The sequence below is a fragment of the Acanthochromis polyacanthus genome, chromosome 2 (genome assembly GCF_021347895.1).
Source record: "Acanthochromis polyacanthus isolate Apoly-LR-REF ecotype Palm Island chromosome 2, KAUST_Apoly_ChrSc, whole genome shotgun sequence".
Taxonomy (NCBI): domain Eukaryota; kingdom Metazoa; phylum Chordata; class Actinopteri; family Pomacentridae; genus Acanthochromis; species Acanthochromis polyacanthus.
In genome coordinates this window covers 15,659,868-15,680,238 of record NC_067114.1, presented here as the reverse complement: position 1 = coordinate 15,680,238, position 20,371 = coordinate 15,659,868, and the positions used below count along the sequence as shown (strand labels likewise).

Genomic DNA, 20,371 nt, shown 5'->3' with positions numbered 1-20,371 from the left:
ACAGCTGCAACAGAAGGGTGGCAATCAATCAAACGAGGATGAGTAAGGGTGTGGGGGAGAGAATCTCTCATGTCAGTCATGCTTTATATCCCATGAGTTCAGCAAGAATCGACATGTTTTATTTCACTGTTAATTCTCTCTCTCTTTTTGTTTTATTGCTTCTATCTTTATTTATATATTTCCTCTAAAAGTCTATTTGACAACGCAGTATATCTCTGTATCCAACAGAATTCCAGCCGTCTGAATGTGCGAGGAGGATCTGCAGGGATGTGTCGATTGAATCAATAATGCTAGTCTTCCAGATTGCATACAGGCAAATCAACTGGGCTTTCATTTGCAATTGCTATAAATGGAAGCATGGATTTTCTTTCCCCCCAACAAGTATGAATGCAACAATTACATAACAGTGTAAACACTGCTCTAATTAAGGATTAAGAGCTCTGTTCTGAATGCTAAGCTATCACAGGAGCCAAAATTCTGAACCTTTGTTACGCTATTATCATTTGTGCTGATTTTTTTTTTCCCCCCCACATTTTTCCTTGTTGCTAATTACTAATTAAATCATTTCAGTTTAATTTCCTGTAGCTGCGGAGGAGATGTTGAGACAAGGTCAGACATGCAGACAGACAGACTGCAGCAGCTGTAGACACAGTGTGGCCAGGCAGCCAGGGGATCCCTTAAGTATTACAATTGCTATTTTGAATGTTATTATTGTTATTATTATTATACGGATGTCTTTCGGTCAGAAATGGCTACGTGAGGAAGTTGGCAGTATTCTCTAGTTTTCTGATTGTGAGCATATTCTATGACAAGGCCAAACCTAAACCTGTCTCTGTAGGTTACATTGGCTGCTGTGTCAGTGCTGTGCTCTTGGATAAAATGTATCCAAAAAAAGCAGAAAAAAACACAAAAATCAATCAAACAAGAAACAGTAAGGCAGTCATATCAAGACTTTGTCAGTGAACACATTGTGCGGTAAAGTAAACCTAGTCACAGTATAGTGTCCAGGGATATGCCACTTAAATTCCACCGAAATGGGATGCTTATTTAAGTTGTGTCGTTTCCCCTTTTTATTCGCCTTGATCATCGCCGCTATGTGACTAGTCTGACTGAGGGTCTGGCTGGATGACGATTATAACTTGATCTGTTGATACATCTGTGTGCCTGTGTGTGTAGATTCATGAATGTGTGCGTGTGTAGCATGTGTATATGCACATGCGCATCGAGGAGTGTGTGAAGGTGTCCTTCCCTCAGGCCTTTGGGTGGATGTGACTGTAGAAGCTTTTAATGTTCACACCTTGTCAGAAATATATGACTTACTGCGCGCGCACACACACACACACACACACACACACACAGAGACACACGCAGACATGTAGAGGACACCTGTCATGGGCTTCTAAACAAACCTGACAGAGATAAGAGAGGCGAATGAGATGGTGCGAGAGAGAGAGGATGTAGAAGAGGAAATAGAGTAGGGGGTGGGGGGCGGGGGGTCTCCTAATTCTCGCTTCCTCTCTCTAATCCGACCCTCCTCTCTTTTTCCTCCCCTTCTCTCTCTCTCACTGTCTCTCAGAAGCATAGAGAATCAGTTTTAATGGTTTGTCAAATAATGCTTTTCTCCCCCACAGTGGATCGGTGATGTGGTGTTTGTGTTAGCTGTGTGCGCATCTCTCTGAATGTATGTGTATGCGTGTGTGTGTGTGTGTTTTAAAGGGAAGCTTGGCCTACTTTAGCCCAGTGGTTTTCTCTGTTGATATTGCCCATAGCGCTGGATTATACGCTTTTCAATGTGGTCAAACACACACATTCACAGTCACGAAACAATACACATACGCTCACGCGTGCTCACAAAATAATGCAAGCACACACTCACAGGCAAGGACACATATATGCACATACAGTAGGTAGTGTAGCGCCCATACAGAGACAGACCACATAAACGCATGCAGACGCGCACAAACATGTCCAGACAGAGTGTCATGGTGTATGTTGCATATATGTTAATGTTACTCAATAGCAGCATTTGTGTTCTTACCTTAGGATGTACCTGTGTTAGATTACGAATGTGTTTCGTTTAATGTGATGCAGCTGCCTAACTAATTTTATAATCTCCATTTTATGCGTGTTCGTGTGTGTGACACAGCTTTTCCGGGTTAACAATTTCTTGTGTCAATACCTGTGTTTTCACACTCAGTGAGTCATGTTTTCAGTGGGTCTTTCTGCTTGGTTGGCTAGTTTTGTGTAAGACTGTGTGTTTGTGTAGGTGTGCGTGTGACTATATATTTGTGTATGTTCATGTGTCCGTGTGTGTGTTTGGTCTATTTTGCTCTCAAGGCTAGTTATGACCAGTCTGTGTGTGGGACTAAAAGTGTGAAATTGATGTAGTAGTATATGTGTGTGGGGAGTCAAGGTTGAAGAACCTTACAGTGTGTGTGTGTGTGTGTGTGTGTTTGTATGTGCGTGATGGATATGGCAATATATCTCAAACACAGCAGCTTATATGTGTGTTTTTTTGTGTGGCATGGGTGTGTATGTGTCCAACAGTAATGACTGTTCACCTGTAAGTGTTCTGATGGATGGCTCCTTATTCTCTCACTGTACCATAGTACAAAATGAGGGAGTATTGTGGATATAAAGAAACATAAGGGTAGAAGGAAAAAATGCTGGAGCAAACAGCAAACAAAAAGAGAAGATAAAGAAGAGCTGTGTAAAGAACACAAAAGGTTGTTGTTCAGTTAGTTTATGTTCTTCTTATTATGTATGCATTACTGATTACTGAACATGGTGCTTTGAAGAGCACCGACTGAATTATGTTTGCCCCAACGAGAACCGATGCACTTAATATCAATCAATGCCAAATTTCAATACCTAAGAGCGCATTTGGATGCAGCATATACATTAAGGAGAAAGAAAGAGTGAGACGACTTCACCCCAGCAGCATTATGAGGTCCAACAAAGCCAGGACAATGGTGAATGAAGAGCAGTCGCAAGTCTGAATACCAGAATTTCCATACACTACTTTATTTGTGGTGTTGTGTGTTAAATATGTTCATCACGTTTCTTTTCAATATTTAGAGTAGGTAAAATCTTTAAAATCTCCTCTCTTATGCGCCATCTGTGAACCTTCTATCTGTGAACAATGAATCAAAAAATAAATGAGAGGAAGGATTCTTGTCGGCTTCTCTCTACTTAATAAATCAGTTAACAAAACGGTTAGTATCATGAACATCTTTGCACGCATTTGTGCAAAACTTCAAGTTCAAGTTACCTCTGATAGATTTGTTGATCGATGTTCAATGCTGTTGTTGACCCAGCTTCTAGAGACCTCTGGCTTAGACTAAGTGACTAAGTGTCTGCTCTTGCCAGACTCATAGTTGCTGCAGTGACCAGCCTTTTCTGTCCCACTCTACAACAATCAGCAGAGCCGGATAGACATTGTCATAATGCTGCATGAACCAAGTCTGTATTTCCTCTTCTGGCACGATACACAACATTTGTATCAGTGTTATACTAGAATTTGGGTCTGTCTTTACTCTTGATGGCCAACCACAGTAACCTTATCACCATGCATGGACAGGCATCTAACAGTGGCTGCAGCTTTGTGCTGGAAACATGACTTTTCATACATTTGCAACAGAGAGAGAGTCACTTATTTCCCACAATAAGGCCACATCACACCCACATCACAAAGCCACAAAGTAAATGGCAAAGAAAATAATAATGAATAACTATTTGATAACTAAATTGGAAGTGTAGGTGTGCTGCATTACCATATGTTGCAGTCTGGAAAATGAGGGGTTTGGAGTTAGTTTCATTCCAGCTGAAAATATATTTTCAGTATTACAGACTATACTGTTGTGCACCAAAGCCTCATTTGTTAGTGTTATTGGTTAAAATATCCCACCTCAATATTTGTCTACCTGTCTGTATTATTCCTTCATATGGACCTGTTTTCCATTTGCACTTCAGTGATGCTAAAACACCATGAAAGCTATGACAACCAAAGCAATGTTTTACAATCTAAGATTTCAACAATAGGGTCATTGGTGCTAGTGATTAAAAATAATCTACCTGGAATGTGCTGATGCACATCTTTGATTGGCCAGAGCATTACATCACTGGATGATTGCATTGTATAAGTTTAGACAGAATAAACATTTAATCAGATTTCTGTGATATCTAAGTCATTTAAATGAATGAGAAAGGGCAAACACTATGTAGACATTAGTGCTGCATTTTTGATACATTGCTGAAGTTGACCTAAATACAGCAGAAAGATATATTATTTTGTGTGTATCCATATTCACTTCTACAACATCAAAAACAAATTGATGAACAACACCAGTAATTTTTCAGTGAAGCGCCAGGGAAGATGCATTTCCATAATCTTGATGATTTAATTACAATTGCGGTCACTGGTTTTCCTGTTCTGTTTTGATTATTCTTTTTATGTCAGATGGATAAGCATATTCACCAACAGCTCCTATGTTTGGCAGATATCCATAAATCACATTCACAACTTTGAGCTTTTATTCATTTTTTATTTATTTTTTGGCTTTTGTTCCAAATGTCCCACATTACTAATGGAAAAGAGCCAATGTCAGGCTTTGGGCCAGTTTTCATTTTACTTTTCTATCACTGACATGTCCACAAGTGATTTCTGTACAAGCACTATTTGAGTGAGACTTTTTTTTTTTTTTTTTAAAGATTCTTAGATCTCATGTGTCTGCTCAATGAAAAAAACGGGTTTAACAGATAGCATATAACTCAGTGGAGAGCTGACAGGAAATGAGGGGAAAGAGGGCAACATGACATGCAGCATCAGTCCCAGGCTGCAGTGGGACAACACTGTCAGTAACTAAAATCTAAATAGAAGACTGCATGAATGTGTAGTGTAAAAATGTTTACTCAGACTGTTCTGTGGGTTTCATTTCTCCGATGTTTCTGAAATGGGAACAATGCATCATACGAGTATAAATACTATTCATGCCCTGTGGAATGATCATGTTTTTCTGATCATGAAGATAAGATGGCCTACAAACAGAAACAAGAAGAAATTAATAAATCAAGTACATTGTGCTACAAATCCACATTACATGTATTTTTAATGTTTATGCTATTTCGGTATTTAACATTGTTTTTGTCTTGTCTTAAGAGGCCATCATATGATGTATTTGGAAGCATAAGAAAACACAAATGTCAGCACATTTGAACTTTTTGTGGCGATTTTTATTTCCTCAGACAACAATGTTTTATTTTCAGAAATCTGATATGTGGGGTTTTAAGCCATTGCAGTTACTAATGTGTTCCCTTATGTCAAAAGCAGACAATTCTTACTGATTTATACTCATAATGAAATTGTGGTGGTAACTGTGCGATGTGTATTAAACCTCTATAGAGTTGGAAAGAAAAACAAGGTTGTGTGTGAGAGAAAGAGACACAAAGAGAAAGTACTTAAGTCTGAAGGACCCAGAGACTTGGCTATCAGCCAGCAGTCTGGATACCCACAAACCCTTGCTGATGCTGCTGCTGCTAGGCAGAGTGGGCTTTTCTAAAGAGCAGTTAAAACTCTGTTTCCACATTTGAACTTTGTATGCTTCCACATCATGATTGTTTAAAATTCCAGGGTTTTTAAGGGTTTTGGAGTATTTGCCATGGGCTCTGGCACCTAGATGGTGGTGAAAATGTAGAGCAAAGCCATCTTTCGGTAAAAGTGAAATGTTTTTTGTCATGATTATAACACAAAATGCATTTTCAACAACAAGCCCCCCTTAAGACAATTCTTCACTAGACTTAGCTTCTCTGTTTATGGACCGAATCAGTGATTTTATCACAGGGAAACCTCCTTTTACAACCTCATTGTTTCAACCTGCTCTTCACATTCAATAAAAGATCATCTTCTGTGGGCCCACTTGAAGCAAACAGTGACCCATGATAAGATTGGATTCACTGTTAGAAAAACACTGGTCTACAATACAGTGAGATGTGGCTCCATGCCAGCTGCCTACTCACTGCTCCTGTTCCTTACCACAGCTCAGATAAATTGGTCCCTCTGGGACTTTGTGGGGCTTTTTTGTACCTATTGTGACCTAAAATTATGGTGACTTTTCCTAAAATTGTAAAGCAATTTGCATGTTTAATGCAGGCTATTTTAGCAATATGATCGTAATAATTTGAGCGAATTACAAGTCAAGGAAAATACTCTACTGAGGCAGCATTTATTTAACTCAAGGGGAATGTGATTTGTACCCAAACTGTAAATATGTGTCACTGAGAAAGGCTCATATATAATAATTTTCTGTGATAATTACCATACTGAAAATCACAGAATGCTACTGGAAACAGTCAAGTGTTTACATTTTCCAAGTTCAAAGCAAAGGAAATTCTGTGCTAAGGTTCCACTCTTGATAAATATACCACTAATACAGTGTCAGCACACCAAGCATCAAGTTAAATGCCAGTTTTGGAGCTTTGTTCAATATTTTGAAACATGTAGTTTGATGTAAAATAATCTGCATTTATTTTTGACTTTGAGTAAAAAAAACTTTGTGTCAGGTTTGGCTTTTTGGATTTTGAGGCTCCTAATAACTAGATATACTGTATGATAGTGCAGGCTAAATGAAATGTGCACTAATGGAACAATCACACTGTCCTCTCAATCATCCACCATCCTCTTCTCATTAAAAGCTCTACATAACAATTAGTCACTGATGTATAGGAATACTTACACTATATGTATTTTTAACAGCAAATAACCCTAAAACATTTACAGTTGCACAATGATGGGATTGTTGTGTACTGATTGGCTTTGTTACACACCTGTGAACACATTAACACTCACAAAAACACACACAGGCCTCTGTAGACAATCCAACTCTGGGGGACAGACAGCTTGACAAACACTGTGAGGCTAGGTGGAGTTCCTGGTTTAAACATGAGGGGATTGCACAGCAAGGTGTTGCTGGAGGACACCAGAGAATCAGTGGGTTTTTTACGCTTCTATCACTCACATCAAGTGCCACCCACTGCCAAAGTGCCCTTGAGCAAGGCACTCAATGCCTCACAACACTGCAGCAGTGCTGCCACGTAGATCTGTGTGATCTTGTGTGTACCTCTCACGTCTTGTGTTTGTCCCATTTGTGTGTGTTTGTGTTTGTGTGTGAATGAGTTTGTGTTTCTCAGTGGGTAACTTAAACTCCCAGAGGCAAAAGAACTGTAATTCCTCTTCAGATTTTGTCTGTCTCTCCATTCAACTGCATGAAATGTGCTCAAACCTGTGAAAACAAATCTCTTCAAACAATCTCAATTCTAATTCTCTCCTCTCCTCCTCTCTCCTCTCCTCTCCTCTCCTCTCCTCCTCTCTCCTCTCCTCTCCTCTCCTCTCCTCTCCTCTCCTCTCCTCTCCTCTCCTCTCCTCTCCTCTCCTCTCCTCTCCTCTCCTCTCCTCTCCTCTCCTCTCCTCTCCTCTCCTCTTCCAAAAACAAGCAAAAGAGCAGCATTTACCATCTCAGTAATGTGTTTAAAGCCCGCCTTTAAAAGTGCTGTTTAAAAAGTTTGCTTACGGCTAAAATAGCAAGTCTTGGGTAGACCGTCAAACTGTTTCATAGCCAGGGGTTTACAATTAAGCCAGAGAGAACTAATTATCCATAAATACAACTTAATATCTTCATTAAGGCCTAAATGTAATGAGTGGTTAGAAAATAAGACAGTGACTGTACTTTTTTTCTCTTCATGTTGATACTGTTTTCATTCTCTCATCTCAATATTTCCAACCTGCCAGTTTTCTTGATTTTAGCTAGGGCTTTGTGCTCTTTTGAAAGTCATCCAGTGGGGTTTGAAAGTTGGAGTTACACGGATTTCAGATGACTACAATAATGTGTATTAAGTGTTAACACACAGAGAAACTGAAAAAAAAGAAAAAGGAAAATTCCCTTTTTGCCTAAGGCCCCTCTCTCTTACTTGCTCTCTATTTTTTTCAGCAGCACATGGAGAGAAAAGGAGCCCCAGGTGTTTTGTGTATCATTATCTGGCTTTACAAATTTCAAAAAAGTCACAATCCTGTTGCCAGGGGTTTATACCACCACTGTTTCCAGATTTATACCACACTGTTTTCCCCGACATATGGTCTACAGTTTGTACAGGAAACAGCACCAAGGCTATGATTTAAAACAAATCTCCTAACAGCTCTGTCTATATTCTCACTGGGTGGTCTACCATTTCTCATTTGCTGTTTTTATGTGTGTAGAAAAAACTACTACTAAAAACTTTAGTTATTTATTATTTTTAATATGTTCACTTCTCAAGACTTCTTCAATCATGTGCTCACTGCCTTTCCGTCTCTCCAGTGTTCCCTTTGTCTCTTTCTTTTCCACAACAAGCACTTCTTGTCTATCCATTTACTCTGAGCTGTGTTGTGTCACTGATAGACTAGTGTTCTACTAGACAATCTTAAAAAATGGATTACGTCCCAGAATGACGGGTTGAAACAAATAGTTGCAGCCAGAGACATACATCTAATGTACAAGAGTGGGGTGTATCCACTGTTAGCAAGGAGAAGCCAAATGTTCTGCACGACTGTGGTGGAAAACAGTCATATTTGTTTTATAAATTTACATTGGTCTTGTCTCTGGTTTGTGAGTGACAAACAGTTTTTTAAGATGTCAGAATGAGTAGACTTATGGGGAACCTTAGATATAAGTCTCTGCTATCTCTCAAAAAGGTCGACTGTTCTGGGAAGAGAGTAGTTCATATCTTCTGGTAGGCTGCCACGTTGTTTTACATTAGATGTGTGGAATTTGTATGGGCTTTATAGCTCCAAAGGTCATGGATTTTGCTGGGACCAAGCTCAGGTTCTGCAATGGTTGAACAGTTTTCTTAGGGTCTTTTAACATGACTGTAATGATTTTCAGGCTATGGAAATGAAATGGCTAGAAAACCCAAGCATTTAACTCCATCTTTGACACACTTTCTGGGAAAGCAGGGGAATTCTACAAATAAATCTGTCAGAGCTTGACTCATAAATTACTTCCAACCATCACAATTGGATTGGGAGGTAGGTTTCAGTCATATTGTGGAGAAAGCTAGACTATCTGCAGACAAAATCCACAACCTACAAAAGAATGTATTTTTCCTTTTTTGGGAGTACCCTGCCTTTGTTATGATGAGTCATTGATAGGTCATACTTTGACTTGTGTAGTGGAATTCCCTCCTGTTTTTCTACTTCATTTAGCCCTACTATGAGTTTTTCACCATTGCCCTGTATTATTTCAGCTTCAGAGAGGTGAGTGTTCCCATCACAATGGTCCCTGAATAAATCACTTCTTCACTTCACCTGTCCGGATTTAGCCTGACAACAGTCAATGACAACAGTCTGTTCATTGTTTTTGAATACATGGTGTTAAAAACCCCTGCAGGTTTAATTTCAAGGGCAGGGATGCTCTGTGGCAACGGGAGTGCTTAAGGGGACAAATGTGATAGAGAGCTGTTATTCTAGTGTGCGGTATACAGTGTAAGTAAGAGGGTTACACTCACTAAGTAATGCATTTATGTTTCTGAAATTGCTTCATGTATTTTTTTTTTTTAAACTCGGTATCCCCCAAAATGAAAAAAAAAAAAAAAAAAAAGCCTGTGTAGCCACTTAATGCATCCAACTCAAGTCTACTGCTACATTCATATGTTGTATTTCTCTCATTGCAACACACAACCACTACACCCTTTTAATCATGCTGTCTACTTAGGTGGGTGTAGCAACCAATAACAAAATAACCGGTGCTAATGTAATACCTGCTAATGATGTAATAATTTTGGCCATTTTAAATATAATAAAGCCAATAATGTAATAACTTGCAAAAAATGTAATAACATTTTGCCAATAGTATTATAAGTTATTACGTTATTGATTGGTTATTATGTTAATTACCTCGCATTAAAAAATCCTTTAAAAATATGCTTGCTACATCTGATAATGTAATAATACATAAATAGGACTGCATTTTTTCTTTTATATATGAGAGAAGCTCTTGTAAAGAGCCTACTAGACAGAAGGTGGTTCTTCCATTAGTTCCAGTTATGAAGTTCTTCAAGACTGCTGGATGCAACAGTGGTCTAAGCTTACACATAAAACAGTTATTTGGCACAAACAGCTGATGGATGGAAGCCTTGATTCTTCTCACTGATGTAGCATTTGGACAGTACTTAGTTAAGGACATTTACTGGATGATGTAATGTCAATTATATGTTGATCCTTTCCCCTTAGTTCACTATGCACATAATACTTTTTTTTTGGAGTTAAGTACTGTTATGGTGCCAGTTCAGTTATTCAAATACAGTTTCAAGTGAGGACTGAATTGTTTTACCATGAGAAATGTTTCAAAATTTTTTTAATGAAGTGTTTTCCGTGGAAAAAATTCATTTGACAATGCAACATCCAACAGTCACTGACATGGAATTATGAATTTACATATCTAAGCAAATAAACGGTATTCTAAATAAAGATTTTCAGATAGGCTCTTACAACCATTATTAAGAAGAGTGAGAGCTACATGGGAGGTGTCCTTGATGAATGAATATGACGACTATGCCATCATTTATACCTATTTTTGATGAGCAAACTGCTGTTATTATGGTATTGGCTTTATTACATTTAAAATTACGTTGTTGGCCATTATTACGTTACTGGTTGCAGGCAACAGGCGGTCACTGCTCTTCCAACTCTTGCAGGCATCCCTGCGACCACTTCACTCATGTGACTCACATAGCATTTGAAAACCCTACTCCCTGCTTGGTGCTTCTTCGTGGGGAGTGAGGAGGTCAGAGTCTAGATGCCAAACATCAACTCTATATTTTCAACACTCGCTTATACTCTGTTCCACTTGAGCGGGCTGAATGAAATACGGAGAGCATCAGAAAGCAGTTGGACCCAACTCTAAAAGCAAAAAAGTTATTGATATTTTCTGCTTGGTGGACCACTTTTAAGCCAAGTTTACCAGAAGACTGCAAGGACACGTTCAAGGTCAAAAGGCTTTGATCTAGATGTATTCATGCAAATAGGAAAGGCAATATTAAACTAGATTGTTCTAATGGAGGTTTGTTGTTACCTTTCCTTTAACTGCTCTGACTTGAGGAGTCTAGTAAACCAAATTATCGCTGTGTGTGACAATAAATAGACCATTACCATCTGTGAATAGCATTGTAACAAGGCTGTAACTGAATGACTCTGAATGCTCGATTTTAATGGCACATTTGCATCAAAGCAGCACATAGTACTACATTTTGTGCACATGGGCAGTAAGTGCGTCTCTAAACGCGCCTGCTGTTTCTGATAATAAATAAGTGTTCTCAGCCTGTCATTTCAGTGATAAGAGAGTAGTGTTGAAATGGAAACCAACCTGACTCTTAGACGTCTGTTCTTAGCAAAACAGCCCTTTTTTTTCCCAACCAAAATACTCCCAGCTCTCTTTGAGCTGACTCATTCGAATAAAAGCTCCCATTTGTTTGTACCTCTTTTTTTCACCTTTTTGCCATCACGGGCTCATTCTTTCGGATTCAACGGCTTTCACAAGTTTGCCGTACCACTGTCTAACTTTAATTCTTCAGTATGCATCATTGCTTTACAACATAGAGTTTGCACATTTGGAGTTGTTGAAACTGATGGAACAAACGTCTTCCTTGCAGTTGGAAGGTCATGAATTCTAAGATAGGAGCATCAGTTTTTAAATATTCAAAGCTGTATTCACTTTGTTTGACTTTGCTCAAGAAAATCTTACATATAGCTTTACCAGGATTTGCTGATTCTCTATTATCATTTTGTACATACCTAAGATGCAATACTTATTCTGTCTATGTTGTGATCATGTGGTGGTAATACATGCACTGTTTCCATTTGCTCTGGTATGCCGTGTAACTGCACTACCATCCAGTCTAAACAGTAATCTTAGAATGTCAACATGCAAACAGTCTGATCGACTGGCAGGCAGGTTGGGAGATAGACAGAAACAGGCAGATACAGATGGGTAGTCAGACAGATGGACCAAGCAAGAGAGAGGCATGCAGGCAAGCTGGCTGGCTGGTTTGTTGACTGTAAAAAATCGACTGGATGGGATCACTGAGTGGCTGTCTGATTACATAAGCTATTTTGACTGGGTGGACAGTTGACCGACTGGATGAACAGTCAAATATTCTAAACCCGGCTCACTTATTTTTATATAAATGTCAGGATCAGTCAGTTTGCCTGATTGCAAGGGAGAGCGAGATGGAAAGAGAACTGAAAAAGAGGACGTAGACACACAGACACACACAAACACGCACATACAAAGGGAGAAACAGAGCTAGACACAGGGATATGGAATCATGTCGGTCCGCCAGTGTAGTGACAGCTAGAAGATTACCGCTCATTACCTGACTGACGGACTGACTGACTGACAATCCGGTGTGTGTGAGTGTGTGTCTGTGTGTGTGCGTGCATGCACATGTGGATTTCCATCAGTCTTTTGGTCAATCTTCCATTTAAGACACAGATCACACCACTGTTTTATTTCAAGTCACAGATAGTCAGAGAAAGGGCATGATGACGCTTATGTTGGGGTTTATTCCATTTATTTTTTTCATTATTGTTATTGTTAATATTGCAACATGACATATGCTGATCAGTCACTACATTAAGACCACATAATGTGTAGTTTCTGTGTATAAGAAATTGCATTGTAACACTTCATCTGTCAGTGTTTTTAATGTTGTGACTGATTGATGTATATGTCCAATCAGTATATGAATTATTTAAAAAAGAAAAAAAAAAGCAGTTTGAGCCTAATGATCATCTAGGTCAATACCAGCACTTGTTGAAAGCCCTTCACAAACAGTTTTACCTCTGCAGTTGTCAGCCATTGTGGCTCCATAGTGCAGCCAGCACCTCTTTGATCAATAGAAGTCCCATATCTAGCCAACCCCTGTCTACATCTCTGACCAGTGGCAAAAATTAACCTTGGCCCAGAGCAAAATGTCCTTCAAAGTTCATATGGCCATGAAATTAAAAATGGAGGAGCAAAGCATGCTCCGGATAATTAGCTATACCCATTTCACTTTGTTCACATCTTATTTGTTGAGTGGTGAAATATTCATGTGAGAATGCAACTGCTGTCCCCTGTGGGCCACCAAGGTGATTTATTGTAGCTTGTGACCAGCCAATTCTCTTTCTGGTTGGGAAAAATAGCAAGTGCACAGAAAATGCAGCACACAGGCTGAAAAGGTAGACCGTTTCCCGCTGGCAATGCAAGAAATCCTAATTTTATATATGTGTATATTGTCAAAGAAAAGTGTACAAACAATGTGTACGTTGGTTGTCATTTCATTACTACAGTATGCTAACAAGTGTAATTGTGTCCAGTTTAAACCTAATTATTCTGGTTTTACTTTTATGTTCGTAATATTTAACACAAAAATATGTTTTGTCATTTAGACTAGAAATATTAGGCAACCGCTCAAGTACAAGCTGTTGTAATATACAAAATTTGCTAAATCATCAACTAAAGCATATAGTCGCATAGAAAAATGAATAATAATAATTGTCGGTTTTACTCTTTCTTTACAGAAATTGCAAAGCAGTTATGGGAGCATGCTCTACCCTCTACTGGTATAAACAGAGCACAACATTTAATTAGTGCAGTTGCAGGAAACAGAATGCTCAGTGACAAAAATATATGACATCCCATGTACACCAAAAATTACATTTCTTGCTCAATGCATAGAATCATACTTGGTGCCAGACATTATTATGGTGAAGTGAAATAAAAATCTTATCCATGCCTATAGACAGAACATGCTTTCTCTTCCTCCTCCTCTTTTCTCACCACACCCCTCTCCCCTGTCTCGGTTCTGTCCGTCCTCCATTTCCTCTGTCTCCGTCTCTCTTTCTGTTTGTTGCTTTTTGTATGCTTCCTTCATCCATTCTGGTCTGTCCTGTGTGTCCTTGCTCTAAGGCCGGAGAATTAAAATTATTCATTTTCACAGTTCTCTGTTTTCACTGTCCTCTGTGTTGCACAGTGGTTTAAATGGCTTACTCATTTTACTGCCTTTCCTGTCTGTCCAAACCTTCTTTTGTTGCTTCTCTTCTACTTTAGAACCTTCATTTTTTCCATCCTTCCTTGTGTGGCATCCCAGCTTTCCTCTCTCAGTGCCTAACTGACCTTTCAAATGATAAAAAACGAATTGTATAAAATGAATACAGGATCCAGACTCATTGTTATCCCTATTTGATTACATTAGCGCATAAGCGCTGTTTCAGTGTCCGCTTTTATTTTCCCTTTATTTCTCCTCTTTCTTCTCCTTATTGATGAATATTACTTTTGTGCATTGTGAACAAGCTGTACTGATTGTGTCTAGACTTGTCTTCCTCATTTGGATATAGATCATAAATCAAAATGGTGTAGCATGAATGAAAATAACTGAAAAAATAGAAATGAAGATCGATAAAAAAGTAGCATCTTGGACATTTTTCTTTCCTCTGCTCCTCCTGGTGGACACCCAGAAGTTTTTAGGAGAAACTAAATCTCCATACACCCTCTTGGTTTGCCCTGAGTTCTCCTTGCAGTCAAATATGTCCACAACACCTCCATCTGCAGACATCCGGATTACCAAAATTCAGTCATCTCAACTGGCCCTTTTCATAGTGAAGAAGCAGTGTTTCTCTCAAAGCTCCTTCTGGAGCTCCTCAAACCAATGCTCGAGAGTGAACTCTGACACCTCATGAAGGCAGCTTGGCATTTTCATTCTTTTGACCCGCTGCTTCAGAGTGAGTACTGGGGAATAGATCTGCTGGGAACACGGGAACTTAACCTTCAAGATCAAAGATAAATGAAGTCCTTGATTTGGACCACCAGATTGTTCCCAACCCAGAGGAGGCAATCCACCGTTTCAAAATGTCTGGGCTCATGACATGGTTGGTTATCATCAATGTGGATCTTGCGCACTGTGGCTCAGTGGTGTATCATTTTTTTTAGTGATTTAGTGGGAAACCTCACACCCCAAGATTCTATTTTACTTCAGCGAATGAGGCTCACATGCAGTCGGGAAAGCAAGAAAGATGGACCTGATCCAAGACCAGTGGGGATTTTTATGGATTAATTCTTAACTGTAACCTCGGCACAAGTAATAGTTTCATTTTCCTGTCATGTACTTACACTTAAATATTTCAGGCTTTCAGATTTGATGTTGCCTCATTGTTTGCTGTCAAAAGTCAGCTGTCGTGCTGTGTTGCAGAAACTTATTTTAAAACATTTCCTCCTGTTTTCCAGGTTGTCCGGATTCATGCTGCCCTCCCCTATAGTCAGCAGTGGATCCATATTGGCCTTGTGGTTTACCACAGACTTTGCAGTGAGTGCACAGGGCTTCAAAGCTGTATATGAAGGTAAGGAAATGTGCGTCATGATACACAGACATTTTCTGAGGCAATACTGATGTCAAATTTGACCTGCAAAGTGAGTGAAATGTCCTGAAAATTTGGTGCGAATAGCAGTGAGATGTAAGAAACTAGTATCACAGTATTCTATAAAAAATGAAAACAAAGCTTTAAATTAGTGATTGTTATTATTGCTGATCATTTAGTAATTATGCCTTGTTTATTCAAAATAATCAAAGTAGCGAGAATGGTTGAAGTTGCTAAGAGTGGCTTTGACGACATGCATGAAGCCAATACCAGAGTTTCACAGTTTGGTTGCAGGTGCTGTTGAATGAAGGATTTCTTATTCAGTTTATCTGTTTAATCAATGCCAAACCAAATGCCTTCGTAACAATGACCTGGCATTTTTGGGATCCAAAATTAGAAAAAAAAAAGCTGCTCTTTAGTAGACTCAGCCAGCTGCATTGAGAAATCAGGCCGATGAACTCTCCTGTAGATTAAACGCTGACATATATCCAACTAATTTCTCTGTGCTTTAGGTAAAACTCCATGGTTGAGCTCTGCTTGTGATTTATGAGAACCACTGCTTATGTTAATAGTTCTGTGTGGGCGAACCTTGGCTCACAGCCCAGAGCTGTTGTCTTGGTTGTCCCTCCATCACTTGGGACCACTGTAATGTATAAACTATATATGTCGACGTACATTATAATCACGTACTCGTGTGTCCTGTATCATCATCTCTACAATGAGAGGTGAATGTTCACGACAGTTCTTGCTGTGAACATTCCTGGCTGCATGTTGTTCTGCTGTGCATTACGAACATGGTATACAAGACTGTACCGTGTCTGTGTGCCTGTTGGGATGCGACACAAATGCTTAGCCTGACCTTTTGAAGATGGACACACACAAACACATAAAACAAACACCACATACACACACACACACACACAAACACACACACACACACACACACTGGGGACTCAGTGTGTATATCTTGTCTCTTGAGTTTGTCTTTGATATTTAGAGTTCATGATTCATAGATGAACTGTTACACAAGCGTAATGGAACACACGGCATATGTGTGTGTGTGTGTGTGTGCGCACGTGCGTAGTTGTGAGTCTGCCAAGAAAATAACATTCATGCGTCCAAACAAGGCGTGATGTTTATAAATGTTTTGTTTTGTGTGTGTATGAGATAAGTCATGTGGTCAGTCCTGATATGTGCGAGTTCCTAATCTTTCTGTCAGTGAGTGTTGCTGGAGTTTATTGAATTCCAATACAAATATGAAAGTGTTAACATCGATAATGATAATGATGACTATTGGTAGCAATAATATTGAAATAATACTTTCATATTATCAGTTTGATTTAATATCTATGCAGTTTATTTAGGAATTTAGGCAGAAGAGAAAAGCTTAATTCTTGACACTCAGGCTGTATGTATAAAATGCCATTATAAATAAAATGGGAACATTTCAACACCAACTTAATCTAGTTTTACTGTTCAAACAAATGCGTCTCTCAAATGAAAAACAAACAATTATTGCAAACCACATCCTTAGGCGCTTGTGATGCATAATTTATCAAGACAAAGTGAATGTGCATTGAAAAGGTATTTGCATCATTATTATAAGATGTTGGGAGATCAGATAATAATCAGCTGCATATGTATGATTACAAAGCGATTTGAGGGAATGCTACACGTACTACAACTTCATGAGCATGTTTTAAAATATAGGACCAAAACACTCACTAACTCAAATGAAACCACTGCTACCAACCTAGTCAGGACTTCTTGATTTGTGATATATTGAAAAATAACAAAAAACATTTCCCACTAGTGCGATCAAGTAATTCAGCCCAAAGTTTGACACAGACAAGCTTTAATTTTAATCTAAATCACATGTTTTCTGTTGTTTTAAATGCTCATTATAATCTGCAGAGTTAGACTGGCTAAAGTTTGTTTTCATCCCGCCCAGCCAACAAGTGGAACCACCTACGATTCTGAGTTTAAAGGTTGATATGGATGTAATATTAAAAGTGTACATGTCTAGACTGACAAAGGGGAAAGTTTCCTACTTTTGTTTATCCTTTAACCTCTGTTCTGTTGAGCTATGTAAGTAGCTATGACCTCCAACCATAGCTTGAATAAATTGCGTTTGTAGATACTGTTCCAAAAAATACTTGGTTTGCAGGATGGTTCACAGGGTCGGGAATTAGAATTGATAACCATCTGAGATCTTATGTCCCCTCACACAGTGCATTTTGTGCGTCTGTCGCTGAGAAGCTTTCCACACTTGACACAGTGATGATTAACATGTTACGGTTTATTAACGAAATCCAAGTCAGCTCAGTGTACTGGTTCAGGAGGGGAGCATTTGGAGTCATTTGTATTTTATCAAGGTCAACAAATTACTTATCTGACACTTGTGGCTGTTGCTCCTTTGCACACATTCATAGCTTGGATGTTGACCCATAACATATTCTATGATTTTGTTACAGTGCCAAAAAGCATAGTCGCATATTCCAGAAGCTTATCCTGGCTTGCTGTTAATGTTTTGAAACTCACCTGTGTATGCAATGGTGCATTCGTTCTTTGGTGGTACTTTGTGTCCTATAAATATCTTTACTGATTAAGTCTTTGCATTTTGACGGTTCCTTTCATGCTGTGATTATTGCTGGGATCGATTGTCGCTATAGAATAAAAACACAACAGAAATCACTAAACTTGAATGCCACATGAGATCATTAGCCAAATAATAGTTTTTGCAAAGATGAAAACATGTGCTCTTCATCCCCCATAAATCCCCAAATCTTTATGTACCACATCTCTTTCTCCATCCTTTACTTTCTTTCATATCATCCCCTTCCTTCCTCCGGCTTTTTTTCCCCTTTTTGGCTCTTGCTCATTTAAACTGATTCGGACTAACAAAGAATCCACAGACTTGTCTTTTTACTGTCCCTAACAACCTGTCTCCCAGTGTCTGCATGCTTGTCTCTGTTAACATAGCCTGTTCTCTTAATAAATCGTTTTCTCTGTTCTATCCTTTTATTAAAGGAAACCAAATTGAACCATAAGTCTGAATACATAGCTACTGATAAGACCCCAGTCGCCTGAGAGAGGGATAGAGGGAGAGAAAGAGAGAGAGGGGGGGTCAAATAAAGCTCTAAGTGGTGGAAAGCAAGGCCTTGCTGATAAAAAAAGCAAGTTTGCAAACCAACTCTCCAAGACAAGATAATCATCAATTAATTTCCCCTGAAGCAGAAAGAGAGACAGACGGAAGGAGAGAGAGAAAGAGAGAGAACATTACAGAGAGAGAGAGGTGTGGAGAGAGATGATGAGGGGCGAGGAGATAGACGGGGGAGGCTGGGATTCATATGTGTCTATATTTTATTGTCTTCCCCACATCAGAGGCAAAACAACATTATTCAAGAGGACAAACATCTAACATTTGATCACAATCTTCACCGAATCAGAAAGAGAATTGCTTGCTCATCTTTTATTAACAGTGATGGTGTTGTGATTAGATTTGGAGAGATCTGAATTTAGGATTTTTGCCACATGCAATTCACCCATCTCCCTCACCACCGTCTCCATCTGTTTTCCCCTGCAAAAAAAGTCATAAAACTATTTGAAATATTTATACACTTTTACAGCTGCTTCATCGGGAGTTAGACCTGGAGCAATAGCTATGGATTTCTTGGAAACAATATGGATTAGGCCCTGGGTTGTGTGTCCACTAGGACCCTTTTACCACAATGTCAGTATTTTCTGAGTGAAAGATTCCTTGGTGTGCATTTCTGCTGGAGCTGGAAGCTTAACATGTGTTTTGCACTCCTGATGCCAAATGCTCAAAGTTATTAATATTTAAAGTTTTAGTAAACGACTGCCTTGCCTCAAATGAGTTTGCAATTGTCGCTTAGCAACAAGAAGCACTACCAGCACTTCCCTTGAGCATTTTTTAAGTGCTGCTACCTGTAAGAAGAAACCCAGTGGATAAAAGGCATTACTTCTTGTTCACGACTGTGGATAGACTGGTAGTTTTTTGGTGGCAGTTTGGAAAAATGATTGTCTTTGCAGCTGTGGCTCTTTTATATTAAACATGTACCAAATAAAAAACTAGTCCTTTTTATTTTGTTATTTTTATTATTGTATTATTTGTTATTTATTTAAAGTTAGCGTTTTAAATTGCCAAATCATCTTTTAGGCAAGCTATCCTGACTATAAAACAAATAATTTTCTGGAGAATGTAGGTTTTAAGGAGAATCTGCTTAATTTCAATCTGGCACATTTTCCATTATTGTAGCTGTTATGACTCCACAGAACCGGCTAGCATGCTTGAGTAACTGGCGTGAATTTCCAGCAGTTTTCCCACTTGTGTCTGCTAGTTTCTGGATTACAAGAATAAGATAACAAGATCCACACCATACAGTTTTACTTACTGTACGGAGAGCTGGGCTTCTAGTCCAGCTCATCTTGCTCTTGTCTTCCAGCTGGTTATTGGGAGGTGAAACACCAACTCCCTGGTGTTTTTCAAAGCTGTGGAATCATTAGGTGTAGCTTCACAGCTTGGATTACCCTCATACATGGACAAGAAGAAGAAATTTGGGATCAACAAACTCTCTTAGCGCTAAAAATTTTCCTTCTCAGTCAGCAGCAGAGCGGTGAACACCATCAGTTTCCCAAAAACTGTCCTTTCCGAAGAGTCCCGTTGTCCGTCTGCATCTGCTTCACTCATGTAAACAAACCAGCATGCACTGATGAATATGATATGATGATCATGCGGGAAATGAGGTCAGTGAGCAAGTATCCTGAGTGGAGATTTCTAATGCAGTTAGCAGTTAGGTTGTTCCAGGTGACATTGCGTGTTTATTTTGAGTCAGACTGCAAATCTATTTTTTTGGAGAAGCTGCGTGTAGCTCATGTTAATACCTTTGACTAAAAAAAAAAAAAAAAACTGCAGACAAACTGTTTTGT

General features: G+C 39.0%; 1 protein-coding gene across 1 annotated transcript in view; it reads left to right on the top strand.

Annotated features, from left to right (window-relative positions):
• Window positions 1–20,371, top strand: part of LOC110949783 (CUB and sushi domain-containing protein 1) — a 329,068-nt gene that overhangs the window by 28,503 nt on the left and 280,194 nt on the right. The window contains 1 exon segment of the mRNA XM_051944856.1: window positions 15,291–15,403. Within this exon segment, the coding sequence (XP_051800816.1) occupies window positions 15,291–15,403 (113 nt within the window).